The 22,964-nt window shown below is 42.1% G+C and overlaps 1 protein-coding gene across 1 annotated transcript in view; it reads right to left on the bottom strand.

Moving 5' to 3' along the window:
• Positions 1-6,378, bottom strand: part of itgb3a (integrin beta 3a) — a 29,162-nt gene extending 22,784 nt beyond the window's left edge. Inside the window, exons 1-3 of the mRNA XM_063018552.1 lie at positions 6,306-6,378; positions 2,890-2,975; positions 1,005-1,209 (exon numbers count right to left, since the gene is read on the bottom strand). Coding sequence (XP_062874622.1) covers positions 1,005-1,209; positions 2,890-2,975; positions 6,306-6,378 — 364 coding nt within the window. The remainder of the gene's footprint in view (positions 1-1,004; positions 1,210-2,889; positions 2,976-6,305) is intronic.
• Between the last annotated feature and the right edge of the window lie 16,586 nt (positions 6,379-22,964).

Here is a 22,964-nt window from a genome sequence, read left to right as displayed (position 1 = left end):
CACCAAGGATACCAAGTGATTTAGTGTTTCAGCTTTTATTTTGTCCCATTTCTTCCTGCAAACACGTCTTAAGATGTGCAACAAATTCTCCACACATTCTCTATTGGGGACAGGTCAGGACTGCAGGCAGGCCAGTCTAGTACTCATACCCTCTTCTTCCACAGACATGCCTTTGTAATGTATGCAGCATGTGGTTTTGCAAAAATGTATGGACGTCCCTGGAAAAGATGACGCCTTGAAGGCAGCACATGTTGCTCTAAGATCTCAATGTACTTTTCTGCATTAATGCTGCCATCACAGAAGTGTAAATGAGCTTTGCCAAGGGCACTGACACAGCTCCATACCATGACAGACCCTGGCTTTTGGACTTGTTGCTGATAACAGTCTGGATGGTCCTTTTCGTTTTTGGTCTAGAGCACATGGCGTCCATTTCTTCCAAAAAAGACCTGGAATGCTGATTCATCTGACCACAATACACGTTTCCACTGTGTGATGGTCCATCCTAGATGCCTCCGAGCCCAGAGAAGCAGACGCCGCTTCTGGACATGGTTAACATGAGGCTTCTTTTTTTGCACAGTAAAGTTTAAAGTGGTATTTGTGCATGTAACTCTGTATTGTAGTGCTTGACAAAGGTTTGCCAAAGTAATCCCTCACCCATGTGGTTATATCAGCTATAGTTGAGTGGCGGCTCTTCATGCAGTGTCGTCTGAGAGATCTGAGATCATGGATCTTCAGCTTAGGGTTTTAAACATTTTAATAATTATCTCATGGAGATCCTCAGCCTTTCACTGATGCTACTTTTGTACCATGTCACCTATTGACATCACCTGATTTTTTTACCTTATTATCAGACCTAAATTGTCCCCGTCCCAACTTTTTTTTGGAATGTGTTGCCACAAAGTTAATGGACATATGATCTAAATAGCTGTGTGTATATTTTGCAATACTTATTACATAACTTATAATGTATTAACAGTTGCAGAAGTAATTTTTCTGCATCACACCTGGGCGCAGGGTAAGGCGGATTCGCTGTGGCTGAATCTGGGTGATGTCACCGGTCGATCCCTGAGCTTGGGCACTGAGAGGACGGTTTTCCTCCAACGTCACACTACTTACTGGATACTCAATAAACTCGGGCTGACATCCAGACTGCACCAAGATGGACTTCAGATTACACCGGTAAGCAATAGGACTGCCCGTTCCCATGTCCTGATAACCACATACAATCATACAAACACACGTATTGTTTGGTTAACATACACTATATTGCCAAAAGTATTCACTTACCAATCCAAATCATTGAATTTAGGTGTTCCAATCACTTCCATGGCCACAGGTGTATAAAACCAAGCACCTAGGCATGCAGACTGCTTCTACAAACATTTGTGAAAGAATGGGTCGCTCTCAGGAGCTCAGTGAATTCCAGCGTGGTACCGTGATAGGATGCCACCTGTGCAACAAGTCCAGTCGTGAAATGTCCTCGCTACTAAATATTCCACAGTCGACTGTCAGTGGTATTATATCAAAGTGGAAGTGATTGGGAACAACAGCAACTCAGCCACGTAAAATGACAGTGGGGTCAGTGGATGCTGAGGCGCATAATGCGCAGAGGTCACCAACTTTCTGCAGAGTCGATCGCTACAGACCTCCAAACTTCATGTGGCCTTCAGATTAGCTCAAGAACAGTGCGTAGAGAGCTTCATGGAATGGGTTTCCATGGCCGAGCAGCTGCATCCAAGCCTTACATCACCAAGCGCAATGCAAAGCGTCGGATGCAGTGGTGTAAAGCACGTCGCTACTGGACTCTAGAGCAGTGGAGACGTGTTCTCTGGAGTGACGAATCACGCTTCTCTGTCTGGCAATCTGATGGACAAGTCTGGTTTTGGCGGTTGCCAGGAGAACGGTACTCGTCTGACTGCATTGTGCCAAATGTAAAGCTTGGTGGAGGGGGGATTATGGTGTGGGGTTGTTCTTCAGGAGTTGGGCTCGGCCCCTTAGTTCCAGTAAAAGGAACTCTTAATGCTTCAGCATACCAAGAGATTTTGGACAATTTCATGCTCCAAACTTTGTGGGAACAGTTTGGGGACGGCCCCTTCCTGTTCCAACATGACTGCGCACCAGTGCACAAAGCAAGCTCCATAGAGACATGAAAGAGCAAGTTTGTTGTGGAAGAACTTGACTGGTCTGGACAGAGTCCTGACCTCAACCTGATAGAACACCTTTTCTGAAAGGTCAAGTCCTGATGATGCCATCTATGCCCAAGAGTCTTTAAGGGAAATGTTAAGTTTAAGGGTACACATTTCTTGACGAAGAAAAGGTCATTTAATGTTGATCTTTTGTTACCAGTCTATATGTACATCACTTTCATTAGAACCAATAATACAAAAAAAAAAAACCAAATTAATGTGTATGTCCTTCCTGACACAACCCTTGTATTTATCCGGGCTTGTGACCAGCACTAAAGGTGCACTGATGTGTGCTCTTGCAATGGCTTGGTCATGTAAGGTAATGCTTCTTCTTTATCTGTGTGCCCAGCCTGGGATTTAAATGCCCGGACCTTAGGCACTGCTGTTACTGGAAGCATGGCTGCTTTACCGTTATGCCACACAAGCTCACAGATTAATGCATAGTAAATATTGAGAAATATGAGACAATTATGAGACAGGTCTGATGTCTAATCTGATGTGCAAAGTGTTTATGGGTACACATTTATTGACAAAGGGTGTTGAGTTTCAAAGATTTAGAGTTTACAGGACGTTGAGTTACAAGGTACCGCTGTAAACGTGTCACTACCTTTGTAGGACACTTAATGTTGTTTTGTTTTGTTACCAGTCTATATGTACATCACTTTCATTAAAACTAATAATAATAAAAACGTCAAATACTGACATTCTTAAAGCACCAAGCACAGGATGGGTGGATGGAAAGGCATTCTTTGCAGGTTTTCACACCTCTGGAGGTACAGATGTTTAAACCTAGAAACACACACACACACACACAAACACACACACACTTTTGATTACTTTAGGTTCTTTACCTTGCAGGCATTATTTTGACTCACTCCAACATGTTAAGTCATGCTCATACTAAAGCACTGAAAGCACATGTATTAGTTGTATCATTATGGCTTAGAGCATTATCAGTAAAGATGTTTGTAAGTAATCTGGAATAGGAAGAAGCAGCGTTTAAGAAATTTTAAACACTTGAGGACGTTTTCACAATACATGTTTGTATCATGCAGTATTTGCATGATGACCAAGACATAAGCAGAACAGCAGGACAGCCTATTTTCATATACTTTAGCTTATTACTGACTTGCATGTTGTTAACAAGCAAGGAAATTATGGGTACATCATGCCAGATGGTCCTTTTTTTCTATTTTATTTATGCATTTTCTCCCGTTTTCTCCCAATTTAGCGTAGTCAATCTGTCTTCCGCTCCTGGGGGATCCCCGATTGCAGTCGAGGTGGGTATATTGCTGCTCACGCCTCCTCCGACTCGCGCACAGCTCTTAGCGGAACCCTTTTTCACCTATGCACTCTGCACAGGCGCCCCAATCAGGGTCCTTATACAGCGTTTGAAGACCCCACCCACATAGTCCGGTCATCCCGCCCTAGCAGAACCGTGTCTGCTGCAGGCCGACTGGTGGCAACACCGAGTTTTGAACCGGGGAGTTCAGAATCTCGGCGCTTGTGTGCTAGTGGAATATGGGCGCCAGGTGGTCCACTTTTGAGATTATTGCATAGTGAATGAATGAATCGATTCCTTTCAACTGCTCCTGTTAGGAGTCGACACAGTGAATCATTCATCCCCATATTAGATTTTTACGTCAGATGCCCTTCCTAACACAACCCTTGTATTTATCGAGGCTTGTGACCAGCGCTAAAGGTGCACTGATGTGTGTCCCTGCAATAGCTAGGATCATGTTATGTTATGCGCCTTCTGTATTTGTCAGCCCAGCCTGGGATTTGAACCCCCAGACAGTATGCACTGCTGTTACCAGAAGCATGGCAGCATTACCATTACGCCATACAAACTCACAGATTAATGCATAGTAAATATTGAGAAATATGAGACAATTATGAGACAGGTGTTAATCTGATGAGCAATGTGCACAATATCTACAATGTTTGCAGTAACAAGAAGACTACCAAAAGAATGTACATTGAAAATCTGATTAAAAATGGACATAACAGGAACTTTGTAACGTGGTGATATTTTTAAAGAGACAAGGGCAAGTTTAAACAAGTGTATAAAAGTACATACACCAACTGTGCTAGACTCTGACTTGCTTCATTCTACTGAAGTGCATTTAATATATACACCGATCAGCCATAACATTAAAACCACCTTGTGTCTACACTCACTGTCCATTTTATCAGCTCCACTTACCATATAGAAACTGACTGTAGTCCATCTGTTTCTCTGTATGCTTTGTTAGCCCCCTTTCATGCTGTTCTTCAATGGTCAGGACCACCACAGAGCAGGTATTATTTGTGTGGTGGGTCATTCTGAGCACTGCAGTGACACTGACACGTCAAAAATATCCAGCTACCAGCGCCCCATGGGCAGCATCCTGTGACCACTGATGAAGGTCTAGAAGATGACCAACTCAAACAGCAGCAATAGATGAGCAACCATCTCTGACTTTACATCTACAAGGTGGACCAACTAGGTAGGAGTGTCTAGTAGAGTGGACAGTGAGTGGACACGGTATTTAAAAACTCCAGCAGGGCTGCTGTGTCTGATCCACTCATACCAGCACAACACACACTAACACACCACCACCATGTCAGTGTCACTGCAGTGCTGAGAATGATCCACCACCTAAATAATACCTGCTCTGTGGTGGTCCTGTGGGGTCCTGACCATTGAAGAACAGGGTGATACCGGTTAAAAAATGTATGTAGAGAAATAGATGGACTACAGTCAGTAACTGTAGAACTACAAAGTGCTTCTATATGGTAAGTGGGGCTGATAAAATGGACAGTGAGTGTAGAAACAAGGCGGTTATAAAAGACCTGTTGAAAGTCTTAATATTTTTATACTTTTAAACATTCTCATTGTTTGCTTTAGCATATTAGTGCATGTTATTTCAGATCTAGGTAAACTAAAAAAATACAGTATATACAGTGGTACCTTGTAACTCAACGTCCCCTAAGCTCAAAATCTTTGAAACTCAACGCCCTTCGTCGAGAAATTTGTACCCTTAAACTCAACGTTTCCCTTAAACTCAACATATTCAGTTTCTTTTTTAAAAATTTACAATGAGCAGTCGCTTTGTTCAGCGCTCAGCTTGGGCGGTGCGGTAACACAGCATCAAAGTGCGCATATGAGACGAATCTGCATTTGTGTGGAATAACCGTCAGATTCACTCTAAAAGCTCCACATGTATCTGTGTTTAGCTGGATTTTCCTCACTGGTTTCCTTTTTTTAATGCATTTTCTCCATTTTGCGTCCAATTTGTACCCAATTGCGTTATGCCTCTCTCTACTGGTGCTGACCCCCGCCAGTGATTGAGGAGAGAGAACTGACACAGGTCCCCTCCGATACGTGAGCAATAGCCGACTGCATTTTTTTCACCTGCACCAGCTGAGTTCATATGCGAATCAGCCCTGTGCACGGAGAGCCACACCCTGATCAGCATTATTCCTCTACTCTGTGGAGACGCCGTCAACCAGCCAGCAGAGGTCGTAATTGCATCAGTTATGAGGTCCCTATCCGGCTCCCTAACCCTCTACGAACGACAGCCAAATGTTGTTCATATAGCCGCCCAGCCACACAGCTGGCACAGCTGTGCAGCATACATCCTTATGGGAAAAAATACCTTAAAAAATACCTCCATGCCTTTTAAACTCAACGCCACTCCCAGAACCAATTGGTGTTGAGTTACCACAGGTACCACTGTATATATTTTTGTTTTAGCTGAACATTTGCAATCAGATGGTCAAGAAAACAGAAGAGCCATATTATTAATCATATGAAATATATAAATCAGTGACGTTTGGACTATTTGACCACATTGACCACTGTAAGAATGTTTATTATGGTGTCAGTGTATCGTAATATAAATGCACAAATTGGAACTTTATATCATCCAGGTCTTATCTGTCTGTAAACATCTACTTTCCCACTTTAAATTCATAAATTAAATCAGCAGAATAATTAATACAATTTATTTATACATGTTAATAATAATCTGAATGGTAACGTTTGCCTTCACAAAATAACAGTACATAGTAACGCTACCCTACCACCCTTAATTAATTATATATGTTACTTATATGAAAGGATATAGAACTCACCTGTAACTGTTGTAAATGCTGTAAAAGTAAATAGTGCCAGTACTATCCAAAAGTAAGCCAAAAACCTCTCCATTTGAGAGACTACAGATTTGATCTGATGTTGCTGTGTCCTCTTCTTGTGTAAAAGTGTGGTAGTGTGTGTGTGTATGTGCGAGCACTGTGGATTTCCTCATTCTTCAGGGCACTTGCTCATGTATGACTTCATGGGTTAAGAAACCGTACTCAGTCACTGTCTGTTTAATGGGTTTTTACTAATTAGCCTTTTACACCATCAAACATTGTGTGTGAGACTGGTAGGCTGATCTATAATTATGTCTGTAATAAGTTTTATAGTTTTAAAATCTTTAATTAAAGTACTTGAGTGACTCGTTACTTGATGCTTCTATTCAAGTCCCAACCAGAACGAGTACTAACAGGTATGTGTTCCTAATAAAGAGGCCAGCAAGTTTTTAAAATCCCCACAACATTGCTGCACCTAATACACTCATACCAGAATGACCTGTACAGATGTGCATCCACAAAATGTATCTATACAGTAGGAGTAGCTTATGAATGATTTATCGAATTTACACCGATCAGCCATAACATTAAAAGCACCTCCTTGTTTCTACACTGTCCATTTTATCAGCTCCACTTACCATATAGAAGCACTTCATAGTTCTACAATTACTGACTGTAGTACATTTGTTACTCTGCATGCTTTGTTAGCCTGCGTTCACCCTGTTCTTCAATGGTCAGGACCACTACAGGATGATTCTCAGCACTGCAGTGACACTGACATGGTGGTGGTGTGTTAGTGTGTGTTGTTCTGGTACGAGTGAATAAGACAGCAGCGCTGCTGGAGTTTTTAATCACCTCACTGTCCCCACTGTACTGAGAATAGTCCACCAACGAAAATATCTGGCCAACAGCGCCACGTGGGCAGCGTTCTGTGACCACTGATGAAGGTCTAGAAGATGACCAACTCAAACAGCAGCAATAGATGAGCGATCGTCTCTTTTACATCTACAAGGTGGACCAACTAGGTAGGAGTGTCTAATAGAGTGGACACGATATTTAAAAACTCCAGCAGCACTGTTGTGTCTGATCCACTCATACCAGCACAACACACACTAACACACCACCACCATAACAGTGTCACTGCAGTGCTGAGAACGATAATACCTGCTCTGTGGTGGCTCTGTGGGGGTCCTGATCATTGAAGAACAGGGTGAAAGCAGGTATAAAGTAATAGATGGACTACAGTCAGTACTTTTAGAACTTCAAAGTGCTTCTATATGGTAAGTGGAGCTGATAAATTGGACAATGAGTGTAGAAACAAAGAGGTGGTCATAATGTTATGCCTGATCAGTGTATGTGTGTGTGTATGTGTTTGCCCTGTGATTGATTGGCGACATGTCCAGGGTGTTTCCTATCTTTCGCCCAGTGAATTTGACCCACTGTGACCCAGATCAGTACCAGATCAGTGTACCTAATGATGTGCCTAAGACTTTTAATAAAGATATAACCTTAAATTATATAGCCCATTTTTAATTTTGAGTTTAGGATCTTAAAGTGCTGTACATAATCAGATATAGAAACATTTAAATAATTAATTAATTACAAATCTAAACCCCATAAACCGTGCAGTTTATAACAAAAGCTTTAAATAGGCAAGGTTGAACAAGTAAGTTTTTGTGTACATTATATGACAGTCGGACAAGCGCCTGCATGTCTAACATTCTCTGGTACACATTTCTAGACTTTAGGGCTGCAAAAATCACCATTCCTTAGATGAACTGTAAGTGATCTCTGGGATTAAAAGTAGACAACTAATCACATGAATCAATATGGACCTCTGATTTTAGAGATTACCAAGATTTGCAGGCGCTAAACAATTTAAGGCTTTAAAGGTATTAAACATGACTTTACATGTGGAATTTAACATGCAGCAACTTACAGCACCCGTGTACTATGATAACACTTTATTTTTCTGGCTAGAACACAAAAACACGTTTTAAGAACAAAGTAAAAACAACCCCAAATCAGAAAAAGTTGGGACAGCATGGAAAATGCAAATAATAAAAAAAAACCCCAGAGTTTCATACATTTACTTTGACTTTTATTTGATTGCAAACAGGATGAACCTGAGAGATTTCATGTTTTGTCTGGTCAACTTGATTTCATTTATTAATTAACATCCATTTCTGCATTTCAGACCTGCAACACATTCCAAAAACCTCTTTGTAATGTTGCCGTTCCTTTTCACCACACTTAAAAGACGTTTTGGCACCGAGGATAGCAAGTGATTTAGTGTTTCAGCTTTTATTTTGTTCTATTCTTCCTGCAAACACGTCTTAAGATGTGCAACAGTACGGGGTCGTCGTTGTCGTTGTCGCATACGTAGTCCAGTACCCGTACCCTCTTCTTCCTCAGCCATGCCTTTGTAATGTGTGCAGTATGTGGTTTTGCATTGTCTTGTTGAAAAACGCATGACGTCCTGAAGGCAGCACATGTTGCTCTAAGATCTCAATGTACTTTTCTGCATTAATGCTGCATCACAAAAGTGTAAACGACCTTTACCAAGGGCAGTGACACAGCCCCATACCATGACAGACCCTGGCTTTTGGACTTGTTCCTGATAACAGTTTGGATGGTCCTTTTTGTCTATGGTCCGGAGCACACGGCGTCCATTGTTTGCAAATAAGACCTGGAATGCTGATTCATCTGACCCCAATACATGTTTCCACTGTGTGATGGCCCATCCTAGATGCCTCCAAGCCCAGAGACTGGACATGGTTAACATAAGGCTTCTGTCTGCAATCAAATAAAAGTCAAAGTAAATGTAAGAAACACTGCATTTTTATTTTATTTTCATTTTCCATACTGTCCCAACTTTTTCTGATTTGGGGTTGTATTAAAAGAATTGTGTAGTGTAAGACTATTGACTTTGATTATACAGTAGTTCCAGACAAACATATTGTCCTTTCTGTTTTTAGTCTTATGGAAAAACAATATTACACAAAATTTCCACAGCAAATTTACAACAAAAGTACTGTAAAAGCTCTACAAACTGCTCCTGGGTATCCAGAGAAACTAAGCTGGCAACATTGATTATATAATTTCAACTGATATCATTTCATACAGCTTTTCTAATTTAACCTTTTTAAGTCTAGGTACATTTAACAAACGTTGGAACGAGGTTAAGAAGATTGGTGCCCTCTGGTGGCTAATTTGATAAAACACGTGTTATTAAGCTGCCTGGTTGAGTGAAATGTGTCAAATACATCGATCAATCATAACATTAAAACCACCTCCTTGTTTCTACACTCACTGTCTATTTTATCAGCTCCACGTATCATATAGAAGCCCTTTGTAGTTCTACTGTATAATTACTGACTGTAGTCCATCTGTTTCTCTGCATACATTTTAAGCCTGCTTTCACCCTGTTGCTTAATGGTCAGGACCACCACAGAGTAGTTATTATTTGGGTGGTTGATCATTCTCAGCACTGCAGTGACACTGACATGGTGGTGGTGTGTTAGTGTGTGTTGTGCTGGTGTGAGTGGATCAGACACAGCAATGCTGCTGGAGTTTTCAAACACCTCACTGTCACTGCTGGACTGAGAATAAGTCAACCAACCAAAAACATCCAGCCAACAGCGTCCCGTGGGCAGCGTCCTGTTACCACTGATGAAGGTCTAGAAGCTGACCAACTCAAACAGCAGCAATAGATGAGCGATCGTCTCTGACTTCACATTTACAAGGTGGACCAACTAGTTAGGAGTGTCTAATAGAGTGGACAGTGAGTGGACACGGTATTTAAAAAACACCATCAGTGCTGCTGTGTCTGATCCTCTCATACCAGCACAACACACACTAACACACCACCACCATGTCAGTTTCACTGCAGTGCTGAGAATGATCCACCACATAAATAATACCTGCTCTGTGGTGGTCCTGTGGGGTTCCTGACCATTGAAGAACAGGGTGAAAGGGGGCAAACAAAGCATGCAGACAAACAGATGGACTACAGTCAGTAACTGTAGAACCAAATTAAAAGTGCACAGTTTCACACCTTTTCTTTAAAATTCCATTTTAATTGTGTTGTGGTGTGTTTACATGTGATGGGCAAAACAATGAAGAGTACAGGATTTGGAGTCTCTAACAAGTCCAGATATTTAGGATGTTCGACGAGTGACGAGCATCTCGGATCACGTCTTTAAACTTTTCAGAAATAGAAGCTAAAAGCCGAATTTTGATTTGCTTCTGAGTTGCCATATTAGTATTTTAAGATGTAGCATTTCAGAGCAACATAAGGACATACTTGATATCTTTTGTAGTAATTTTAGTTATTGTAACAGGGTGGGTCATTCCTCATTATGAAAGTGCCAAGTGGTGCCCAGCATCTGAAATGGTGTAAAGATGAACCAACTATGCAGGAAGCCTAACCAAAGCTGAAGTAACTAAAGAACTACAAAAAATAAGGGAACGCTAATAATCAAAATTCTAAATGGTCAAGGACATAATTAAAGAAGTGCAAATAGGCGGTCAGGTGGCGCAGTGGTATTAAAAACACACTAGCACGCGCCCAAGTGGCAAAGCGGGATATTCCGCAGCGCGAGTTCTCGAACTCCCCGGTTCGAGACTTGGTGTTGCCACCTGGGCAGCTGGGCGCCATCTAGCGGGCATAATTGGCAGTGCCTGCAGCAGATATTAATTGGCCTCCGTATCTGCAGGGTGGGGGCTGGACTATGTGTGGGTGGGTGGGTCTTCACACACTGTGTAAGGACCCTGATTGGCAGCAGGGACGCCTGTGCAGAATGCATGGAAAATGCATAAAGACACTAGCACACCAGAGCTGAGATTTTGAACATGTCGTTTCGATCGGCTGTTGTTCATACAGGGTGGGAAACCGGAGCAGGGACTCCTCATAACTGATGCAATTATGGCCTCTACTGGCTGATTGATGCCGTCTGCACAGAGTCAAGGAATAATGCACTGATCAGAGTGTGGCTCTCCGTACACAAAACTGATCCGCATATGAACTCGCCTCGTGCAGATGAAAAGATGCAGTCGGTACTGCACACGTCGGAGGGATGTGTGTCAGTTGCGGTGCCCGCTGTAGTATCCGTAGAGATCAAATCAAATGTTACCTAGGAAATGTGCCAGCGACTCAATCCAACAACCCCAGTTCTCGAAAAAAGAATAAAAAGAGAGAACTCGGTGACAATGGATACATGTGCAGAGAATCATTGCAGCATTGACTGAGTTTTCCAAAAAACAACATGAAGAATGCCAACATATAAGCTGGAAGAAAACCAGGCTGCCATCACAGCCTCAGAAAAATGTAGAGCAGGATCAGATATGATTTGACAGTAATTGTCTGGCAAAGAAGCTATGATTAAATAGTTCCTCCACCTGAAGTGAATTACGGCTTGAGGAGGTGAAGAGACTGGCAGTTACAGAAACAGCCACTGTGAGTCATCTGCGCCTCCAAGCTCCCCCCGCCAGAAGTGAGTAGGATGGCAAGTGGGCATGATACTATAGTCCATGCTATACGGAAGGTGGGCCCTAGGGCTGTGAAATAAGGTTTCCTATTTTACAATGATACTAATACTTACAATGATAATAATAAAATTATTAATAATAATAACACCAGCCTACTATCACTAAGTGCTTTTCCACCAGAAGAACTTTGGTTCTTGAACTGGTTCTGTTTGGGTTTTTTCAATGGTGTTTTTTAGAGAACCACTCTGTGTTTCCACCAGTTTTTGGAAGCCAAGCATGCCTCATCAATGGTGGGTATAGCGTAACAAAAGTAAAGAGTAGTTGACAAGGTGATGGAGCGTGCAAGCATTTGTGCTGTTGTTAGAGATGTTTGTTTTTTGTGCAAAAAGCATCAATCAACTATAGGTGATAAGAAGACATAGCAGACGACTCCATTCTTTGTGTTTGTCACTATTGTTGCTTTCTTTAGTGCATTTGCATAAGAAACATTTTTATCATCATCCCTTCAGGTCATTATGAATACAGGGTAATGCCTTTTGGGCTTATAAATGCTTCGTCTATTTTTCAGTGCTTTGTAAACGAGGCACTCTGGGAAGCACTGACATATCCTTGACTTCCCCTTGCCTGGGAAGTCGAGATCCATTCCTGGAAGGAAGCGGGGGTCTCTGTAGCAGTTCTTGCTTTTTCAACCCCCTACTTCTGTGGCAGAAAATGCAGACCAGCCCACTGTAGTTTAAAAAGGACTACTTATACCAAAAGTGATAGTGAGCATTAGTGCTGATTTAGCGTAGCTGACTGTGACTATTTAATGAAGCCAGTACTATGTTATCACACTTTTTAACAGAAAGGGCTCTCTTGTCTTTTGCTCTTTTTGGCATTTTTATTGTTTTGTGAGATTTCAGATCCACTACTGCATCTTTGAAGTGACTCCGAAAGTTGGTTCAGCCACTCTGCTGCTTTTAGCAATTTCTTTTTTGTTTATTCCCAGTTAAGGTCAAGGGAAAAGCATTGTGCTGTTATCAGATCTCAGTGTACTGGTGGACTGAGTAGCTGGTGAACTGGTCCTGGTCACAGTTTCACCTAGTGGTCTCCTTTTTTTTAGCTTTGGAGCACTTGCCCCTAGATGTTCACAGCCTCTGTTTGAATCCTGTGAGTATAGCTCACTACTGTGTCCCACAAACAACAGCAGCAGCAACAACAACAATAATACTAGGTGCACAGTCAGGCTAAGACTAAATATTTGGAACTTTCACTTATAATATATATATATCTGTGATGGCTTGTTAAAATTATGCTGTAATTGCCTTTTGACCAATCAAAGTTGAGCAGTAGGCTGAGCAGGATTCTAATTAAAATGATTTTAAATGGTGCAATTAGGTGTCCCTCAAGGTTCTACTTTAGGAAGTTCATTGTTTACACTTTATATCAACTCCTGCGACATGCAATCTGCATAACATAATGTAATGTTCATTTTCCTTTTCATGTTGAGTAGGTATGGTGACTCGGCAAAAAGATCTTGGGTTTGATTCCCAGGTGGAGCAGTCCAGGTCCTTTCTGTGTGGGAATTTGCATGTTTACCCTGTATCTGCGTGGGTTTCTGGCAGGTGCTCTGGTTTCCTCCCATAGTCCAAAGACATGCTGCTTGGTTAATTAAAGGTTAACCCAGTGAATTGCACCCACCGAGACCCTGAATAGGATAAAGCAGTGGTAAAACAGACAATGAATTAATGACTTGCTACAAATTAGTTATACTTATCATTTCAACCATATTTAGCAGCACAAGTACAGAAGATAAAATGCTGTATCAAAAACTTTAAAGTCAATAGATATCAATCAAAACGTCCTGTTGGCCTAAGATAGGTGAAGTCAGCTGAAAAAATCATTGGTGCTCCTCTGCCCTCTATCCAGGACTTGTATACTTCAAGAACCAAGAAACGGGCAGAGAAAATTATCACTGACTCCTCACACCCTGGACATTACTTCATTCAACCCCTCCCCTCCGGCAGGCGCTATAGATCCATCCACATTAAAACCACCAGATTTAAAAGCAGTTTCTTCCCACAGGCCATCTCCCTCCTAAATAAATAAATGACTAATAATACATAACACGTAAGCGTAAAAATATTCATCTGCTGCCAAACTGACTACACTGTAGTACTCATCCTACATGTTGTGCACTTTACTGTTTTGTAAATATTTCAGATGCTGCTAAATTACATATCTGTATATTGTGTGTATATAATCTTATAGTTTGGATAATTTTGTGATTTTGTGTTTAATGTTTAATGTATACGTTGCTTGTACACTGTATCGTACCATTACTAGAGAGATACCATCAGCCGGAAACAAATTCCTTGTGTGTATCCACATACCTGGCCAATAAATCTGATTCTGATTCTGATTCTGATTCTGATAAGGTTGCTGATTTTACCCTAGGGTTTAATGATTGCTCTGTTAATCCCACACCTTGGTACAACACTTTGCGTTTTCCCTCTTTTGATTCTAACATAAGTAACATTTATGAACATAGCAACAAGGCATAGAAAATCTATGCTATAATTTACAAAAAAATAATAATCTCAAGATTATAGGATGTAAATGTGCTTGCTAGTTGCCTTGCCTTCAACTATTCAGCTCACTATGCTGCTGATTATACCTTTACCAGAAAAAGTCACATATACCCCTTTTCCAGCGACACGGATCCGGCTCCGTTCCAGTTCGCAAACTTGATTTTGAACCGGTTCCGCGTGTTTCCACCAAAAAAAAGAGGTTCCAGACAGCGAACTAGCGTTCTAATCTGGCAACACATAATACTTGGTTTTTCAGCGCGAATCATCTCATCATCTGTGGGCGTGTCACAGTGTAGAGGTTTGGACGCTTTCACATCAAAACTGTGTAATATGACGTGGTAAAGTGACCTGGACAGTACGAAAAATAAAGCGTAATGTGGCTTGTTGTACTACAACAATGAGCGATGAATTTGGGTAGTACAGAGCACTTATAACCAGTAATAACAGGGAGCAGTTTAGAGTTTCTGTGTCGCACTTTTATTACATTAAGCCACGTTACGCTTTTTTTAGGTGAAGCTTTTTGCGGATTCAGAACCCCAAACCGCATAAACACCACACGTGAAGTAAATACAGCTGAACACAGATACAGTGCCCTGCAAAAGTATTCGGCCCCCTTGAACTTTTCAACCTTTTGCCACATTTCAGGCTTCAAACATAACGATATGAAATTGTAATTTTTTGTGAAGAATCAACAACAAGTGGGACACAATCGTGAAGTGGAACGAAATTTATTGGATATTTTAAACTTTTTTTAGAAATAAAAAACTAAAAAGTGGGGCGTGCAATATTATTCGGCCCCTTTACTTTCAGTGCAGCAAACTCACTCCAGAAGTTCAGTGAGGATCTCTGAATGATCCAATGTTGACCTAAATGACTGATGGTGATAAATAGAATCCACCTGTGTGTAATCAAGTCTCCGTATAAATGCACCTGCTCTGTGATAGTCTCAGAGTTCTGTTTAAAGCGCAGAGAGCATCATGAAGACCAAGGAACACACCAGGCAGGTCCGAGATACTGTTGTGGAGAAGTTTAAAGCCGGATTTGGATACAAAAAGATTTCCCAAGCTTTAAACATCTCAAGGAGCACTGTGCAAGCGATCATATTGAAATGAAGGGAGTATCAGACCACTGCAAATCTACCAAGACCCGGCCGTCCCTCTAAACTTTCAGCTCAAACAAGGAGAAGACTGATCAGAGATGCAGCCAAGAGGCCCATGATCACTCTGAATGAACTGCAGAGATCTACAGCTGAGGTGGGAGACTCTGTCCATAGGACACAATCAGTCGTACACTGCACAAATCTGGCCTTTATGGAGTGGCAAGAAGAAAGCCATTTCTCAAAGATATCCATAAAAAGTCACCTGGGAGACACACCAAACATGTGGAAGAAGGTGATCTGGTCAGATGAAACCAAAATCGAACTTTTTGGCCACAATGCAAAACGTTATGTTTGGCGTAAAAGCAACACAGCTCATCACCCTGAACACACCATCCCCACTGTCAAACATGGTGGTGGCAGCATCATGGTTTGGGCCTGCTTTTCTTCAGCAGGGACAGGGAAGATGGTTAAAATTGATGGGAAGATGGATAGAGCCAAATACAGGACCATTCTGGAAGAAAACCTGTTGCAGTCTGCAAAAGACCTGAGACTGGGATGGAGATTTATCTTCCAACAAGACAATGAACCAAAACATAAAGCAAAATCTACAATGGAATGGTTCACAAATAAATGTATCCAGGTGTTAGAATGGCCAAGTCAAAGTCCAGACCTGAATCCCATCGAGAATCTGTGGAAAGAGCTGAAAACTGCTGTTCACAAACGCTCTCCATCCAACCTCACTGAGCTCGAGCTGTTTTGCAAGGAAGAATGGGCAAAAATTTCTGTCTCTCGATGTGCAAAACTGATAGAGACATACCCCAAGCGACTTGCAGCTGTAATCGCAGCAAAAGGTGGCGCTACAAAGTATTAACGCAAGGGGGCTGAATAATATTGCACGCCCCACTTTTCAGTTTTTTATTTCTAAAAAAAGTTTAAAATATCCAATAAATTTCGTTCCACTTCACGATTGTGTCCCACTTGTTGTTGATTCTTCACAAATTACAATTTCATATCGTTATGTTTGAAGCCTGAAATGTGGCAAAAGGTTGAAAAGTTCAAGGGGGCCGAATACTTTTGCAAGGCACTGTACATGTGGAGCTTTTAGAGTGGATTTGATGGTTATTTCACACAAATGGATGTTCGTGTCATGGAACTTTAGTGATGTTTTATCGCTCAAGCCTAGCGCTGAGCAAATCGGCTATTTGTGCCGAGGGTCGCGGTGAGAGCAAAGTGCAAAACGCAGATCACGTCAATAAACAAAAGAAAACAACTGTGACAAACACGTCTACGTCTTCTTATCACCAATAGTTAAGTGATGCTTTTTGCATAAAAACGAACGTCTGTAACAACAGCACAAATGCTTGCATGTAATCTACACGCTTAGCCATCATGTTACTACTCTTCACTTTCGTTGTGTAACGCCCACCGTTGATGGCGCAGGCTTGGTTCCAAAAAACTGTTGGAAACTCGGGTCAGTTCTCTACAAAAAACCAAGGTTCGAAGAAACCTGAACAGAACTGGTTCAAGAACCATGGTTCTTTAGGTGGAAACGCGGTAATAGTGTTTTTCAGTATTGGTTATTACATTCTACATGTCCTTCTACAAGTCCTGCTAATGACATTTAAATCCTTGAATTGTTTGACTCATACGATGTTGGGTGACTTGCTTGTGGTGTTCTATTAGATAGAGTTACATTTTCCCATGTATTATCATTTCTTACTTATCTGCTAAGGCATTAAAGCCCCTGGTTTAAAACAATGAGGCAGGCTACTGTTAACACCTAATAACCTTATCTAATGGAAATTGCTTTTACATTACCTCAAATTCTGGAGCAGTGCATCTCTAAAACAGTATTAGAAGCATGGCTTAGAAGGTTAGAAGGATGGCTGAGATCTTTCGCTATCTTCTTGGCCCTTGACCAGCACTGTTTCCTATACGACTGCAGGTCAGGAAGCTCGGTCAGGATGAAGCGCTCAGCTGATCACACCATCTGCTTGGTGCTGTTTCCAAACCAAGCTGTGATGTTTTCTGTGATGATGCTGTCGATGATAGAATGCCTCCATTTTCTCAGCTCCACTGACCATATAGAAGCCCTTTGTAGTTCTACAATTACTAACTATAGTCCATCTATTTCTCTACATACTTTTTTAGCCTGCTTTCACCCTGTTCTTCAATGGTCAGGACTCTCCCAGGACCGCTACAGAGCAGGTATTATTTGGGTGGTGGAGCATTCTCAGCACTGCAGTGATACTGACATGATGGTGGTGTGTTAGTGGGTGTTGTGCTGGTATGACTGGATCAGACAGCAGTACTGCTGGAGTTTTTAAACTCTCACTGTCACTGCTGGACTGAGAATAGTCCACCAACCAAATATATCCAGCCAACAGCTCCCTGTGGGCAGCATCCTGTGACCACTGATAAAAATCTCAAAGATAACCAACTCAAACAGCAGCAATAGATGAGCGATCGTCTCTGACTTTACATCTACAGGGTGGACCAACAATATAGGAGTGTCTGATAGAGTGGACAGTGAGTGGACACGGTATTGAAAAACTCCAGCAGCACTGCAGTGTCTGATCCTCTCAAACCAGCACAACACACACTAACACACCACCACCATGTCAGTGTCACTGCAGTGCTCAGAATGATCCACCATCTAAATATTACCTGCTCTGTGGTGGTCCTGTGGGGGTCCTGACCATTGAAGAACAGCATGAAAGGGGGCTAACAAAGCATGCAGAGAAACAGATGGACTACAGTCAGTAAGTGGAGCTGATAACATGGACAGTGAGTGTAGAAACAAGGAGGTGGTTTTAATGTTAAGGCTGATCGGTGTACATATACAGGTGTATAGTACAACGGAATGCTTTTTTCGCATATCGTCTGGAGTCAGCCATTGTACAGCACCCCTGGAGCTGAGGGACCCAACAGTGGCTACATGGTAGAGCTGGGATTTGAACTCTCAACCTATCAATTGACAGCCCAAAGCTCTACCCACAAGGCTACCACTGTCCCTGTGGTGCAGGTATAGAAGTTACACAGCACCTTGGAGGGTAATTTGAAGTCCCTTAAGCATCTAAGGTGATATAAATGCTGACAGGGCTTCTTTGATAGGGTGGTGGTTGTGATGACAGGACCATGACAGGTCCTTCGAGATGTGGACTCTAAGGTACTTGAAACTGTCTACTCTTTTCCTCTCCTGCTTCGTGCTGCAGTCCATGATCAGCTACTTTGATAGTGAATTTGAGTTATGATGACATGGAGACGGTTTTCCTCCAACACGGAGACGGACCTTACATAAATTATCCTTGAAAATACAAGGTCTTATGAATGCAGTTTGGGGATGAAGTTAAATCCCCTTCATAACTTAAATCATGAGTTATGCAAGCCATGTGAACATAGGGTCTCATGCTGATAGGTTAAGGAGAATACAGAGTCTTTCAAAGGTATTTTGGGGATTGGGTTGAATCCCTCATCATAACTCAAATACAAGTTAGCCGTGAGAGTACATGGTCTTATGATTATAGTTTAGGAATTGGGTTTAATTGCCCATCATAACTCATGACTAGTATAACACTATGACCACTGACAGGTGAAGTGAATAAGACTGATTATCTCTATATATTAGGCAGCAAGGAGAAATGGGCGAGCGTAAGAATTTGAGCGAGTTTGACAAGGGCCAAATTGTGATGGTTATAAGACAAGGTCAGAGCATCTCCAAAACTGCAGCTCTTGTGAAGTGTTCCCAGTCTGCAGTGGTCAGTATCTATCAAAAGTGGTCCGAAGAAGGAACAGTGGTAAACCGGCGACAGGGTCATGGGCGGCCAAGGCTCATTGATGCACGTGGGGAACGAAGGCTGGCCCGTGTGGTCCGATCCAACAGACGAACTACTGTAGCTCAAATTGCTGAAGAAGTTCATGCTGGTTCTGATAGAAAGGTTAGCCGCAGACCAGTCAGGGTGCCCATGCTGACCCCTGTCCACCGCCAAAAGCGCCAACAATGGGCACGTGAGGAAGGGCACAAAGGGCACAATATTAGGAAGGTGGTCATAATATTATGCCTAATAGGTGTATAGACACCCTTGACAGGTTATTATGTTATTCTTAGGTTTAAGCAAAAACGACAAAAGGTTTTGTGTTCTTGCTCCATGATGAAGGTATAAACCTTGGTATTTTCTGATTTTGGTTGATGTAGTTGGTTTACTTCTGTTGAACTGATAGTAGGAGCTTTCTCACCTGGGTCTGCTCCAGTGGGATATGCATCAACAACAGAATCAGAATCTTTCATAGTCACTCTCCATTGACCCTTGCACTTTGTGGTGGGCGAATCAAATATTTGGCTATTCTCAAGGCTCAACGTAGGCTATAGGTAGTTTAAAATAGAGTTATGACACCAGAAGACTTCTTCAGTATGCTAATAGCCTAGAGAATTTCCAGTCCCATCACATATGATTAGTTTTTACTTTTCTTAATTTAATCCAACAGGTCCCTCCCCCAGGGTCACGGCCCCCTGGTTGAGAACCACTGCTGTAAGGAACTTTGACCTGCTGCTGTGTAAAAGATGCTTAATAAATGAAAAAACATACAGTGTATCACAAAAGTGAGTACACCCCTCACATTTCTGCAGATATTTAAGTATATCTTTTCATGGGACAACACTGACAAAATGACACTTTGACACAATGAAAAGTAGTCTGTGTGCAGCTTATATAACAGTGTAAATTTATTCTTCCCTCAAAATAACTCAATATACAGCCATTAATGTCTAAACCACCGGCAACAAAAGTGAGTACACCCCTTAGTGAAAGTTCCTGAAGTGTCAATATTTTGTGTGGCCACCATTATTTCCCAGAACTGCCTTAACTCTCCTGGGCATGGAGTTTACCAGAGCTTCACAGGTTGCCACTGGAATGCTTTTCCACTCCTCCATGACGACATCACGGAGCTGGCGGATATTCGAGACTTTGCGCTCCTCCACCTTCCGCTTGAGGATGCCCCAAAGATGTTCTATTGGGTTTAGGTCTGGAGACATGCTTGGCCAGTCCATCACCTTTACCCTCAGCCTCTTCAATAAAGCAGTGGTCGTCTTAGAGGTGTGTTTGGGGTCATTATCATGCTGGAACACTGCCCTGCGACCCAGTTTCTGGAGGGAGGGGATCATGCTCTGCTTCAGTATTTCACAGTACATATTGGAGTTCATGTGTCCCTCAATGAAATGTAACTCCCCAACACCTGCTGCACTCATGCAGCCCCGGACCATGGCATTCCCACCACCATGCTTGACTGTAGGCATGACACACTTATCTTTGTACTCCTCACCTGATTGCCGCCACACATGCTTGAGACCATCTGAACCAAACAAATTAATCTTGGTCTCATCAGACCATAGGACATGGTTCCAGTAATCCATGTCCTTTGTTGACATGTCTTCAGCAAACTGTTTGCAGGCTTTCTTGTGTAGAGACTTCAGAAGAGGCTTCCTTCTGGGGTGACAGCCATGCAGACCAATTTGATGTAGTGTGCGGCGTATGGTCTGAGCACTGACAGGCTGACCCCCCACCTTTTCAATCTCTGCAGCAATGCTGACAGCACTCCTGCGCCTATCTTTCAAAGACAGCAGTTGGATGTGACACTGAGCACGTGCACTCAGCTTCTTTGGACGACCAACGCGAGGTCTGTTCTGAGTGGACCCTGCTCTTTTAAAACGCTGGATGATCTTGGCCACTTTGCTGCAGCTCAGTTTCAGGGTGTTGGCAATCTTCTTGTAGCCTTGGCCATCTTCATGTAGCGCAACAATTCGTCTTTTAAGATCCTCAGGGAGTTCTTTGCCATGAGGTGCCATGTTGGAACTTTCAGTGACCAGTATGAGAGAGTGTGAGAGCTGTACTACTAAATTGAACACACCTGCTCCCTATGCACACCTGAGACCTAGTAACACTAACGAGTCACATGACATTTTGGAGGGAAAATGACAAGCAGTGCTCAATTTGGACATTTAAGGGTGTAGTCTCTTAGGGGTGTACTCACTTTTGTTGCCGGTGGTTTAGACATTAATGGCTGTATATTGAGTTATTTTGAGGGAAGAATAAATTTACACTGTTATATAAGCTGCACACAGACTACTTTTCATTGTCTCAAAGTGTCATTTTGTCAGTGTTGTCCCATGAAAAGATATACTTAAATATCTGCAGAAATGTGAGGGGTGTACTCACTTTTGTGATACACTGTATTATTGTTAATATTACACACCAAATTGTTTGCCTGTGGAGAGCTTAAACCAGTAATGTAAAGTAACCAGTAGGCCATCAGTTCTAATTCACACACACACACACTTCTCTCTCTCTGCCCTGTTGCTTAGTTACTGCCTCCAGCATGTGCTGGAATTATGCTTTATATATTGGGTTGTGAGGTGAAGGGGCATTAAGGGATCTATGGGTTTGATTACAAAAATAATGAGGCCATCACTTCTACAGTACAGTGCTGTTATTTATAATATAAGCTACAATTTTAGATCTGAGGGAATGTTTTATCTGATACACTTTATGGACAAAAGTACTGGGACACCCCTTCTAAATTAATTTTTTTTTCACAGGACCAGACTTTTTCTATTAGTTCAGTTTACTAGGACAAGTGTTACTAAAAAAAGCTCTCTGGCAATAGAAAGCAGGCTAGAAGATCTCAGAAGTCGGTAAACTCTACCAGTCTGGAATGGATTACAAAGCCATTGCTAAGGCTCTGAGACTCCAGTGAACTAAAGTAAGAGCCATTACTCACAAATGGGGAAAACTTGTAACAGTGCTGAACCTTTATAGGAGTGGCCAGCTTACCAAAATTTTACCAAGATCGCATCAACGACTCCTGGATGAACATCTACAGAACCGCAGGCTTCACTTGCCTCAGTTAAGGTCGGTGTACACAACGTCAAGTCCAGATTGAAAACATATTAATTTACTCAGGCTTTTGATTAGTCTTTCCAAATTAGGGGTGTGTGGCTCCGGTCCCAGGGGTCTGAGGTCTGGGCAGTTGGGGGTTCTCATGGTTGTCAAATTTGCTGACGCTGTATGCTGACTTCTGGCTGCGTCTGATTTCTGGTTTCTAGGACCAAAGCTGCCCACCCTAATTATAGACATTTACATTTTCTGCATTTAACAGAAGTGCTTCCTTAGTGAACATTACCTTACTCTAGTTTAAGTAAACAACAGTTCAAGAACACAAATCTGCTGAAACCTGTTAGAACCAATTTTTTTGTGTTAGTAAGTAAGTACAAGTCAGCTTAAGTGTTTAGTAAAGAGGTGATGAAGGTTTTTAATAATTTTTTAAAGAAAGCAAGAGACTCAGACAGACAGAGAAAGTTTGTTCCACCACTTGGGTGCCAGAACAGAAAAGAGCCTTGATGCTCATCTTCCTCTAGTCCTGGGTGGAGGATCAAGTCGAGTGAGACTAGTGGCTCGGAGGTTGCGCGGTACAGAGGGGGGTTTGATTAGACCATGAAGGTAGCTT

Source organism: Trichomycterus rosablanca, chromosome 22 (genome assembly GCF_030014385.1).
Source record: "Trichomycterus rosablanca isolate fTriRos1 chromosome 22, fTriRos1.hap1, whole genome shotgun sequence".
NCBI classification, from domain to species: domain Eukaryota; kingdom Metazoa; phylum Chordata; class Actinopteri; order Siluriformes; family Trichomycteridae; genus Trichomycterus; species Trichomycterus rosablanca.
Note: the sequence above shows the minus strand (reverse complement) of the source record. Positions and strands in the feature narration are given on the sequence as shown.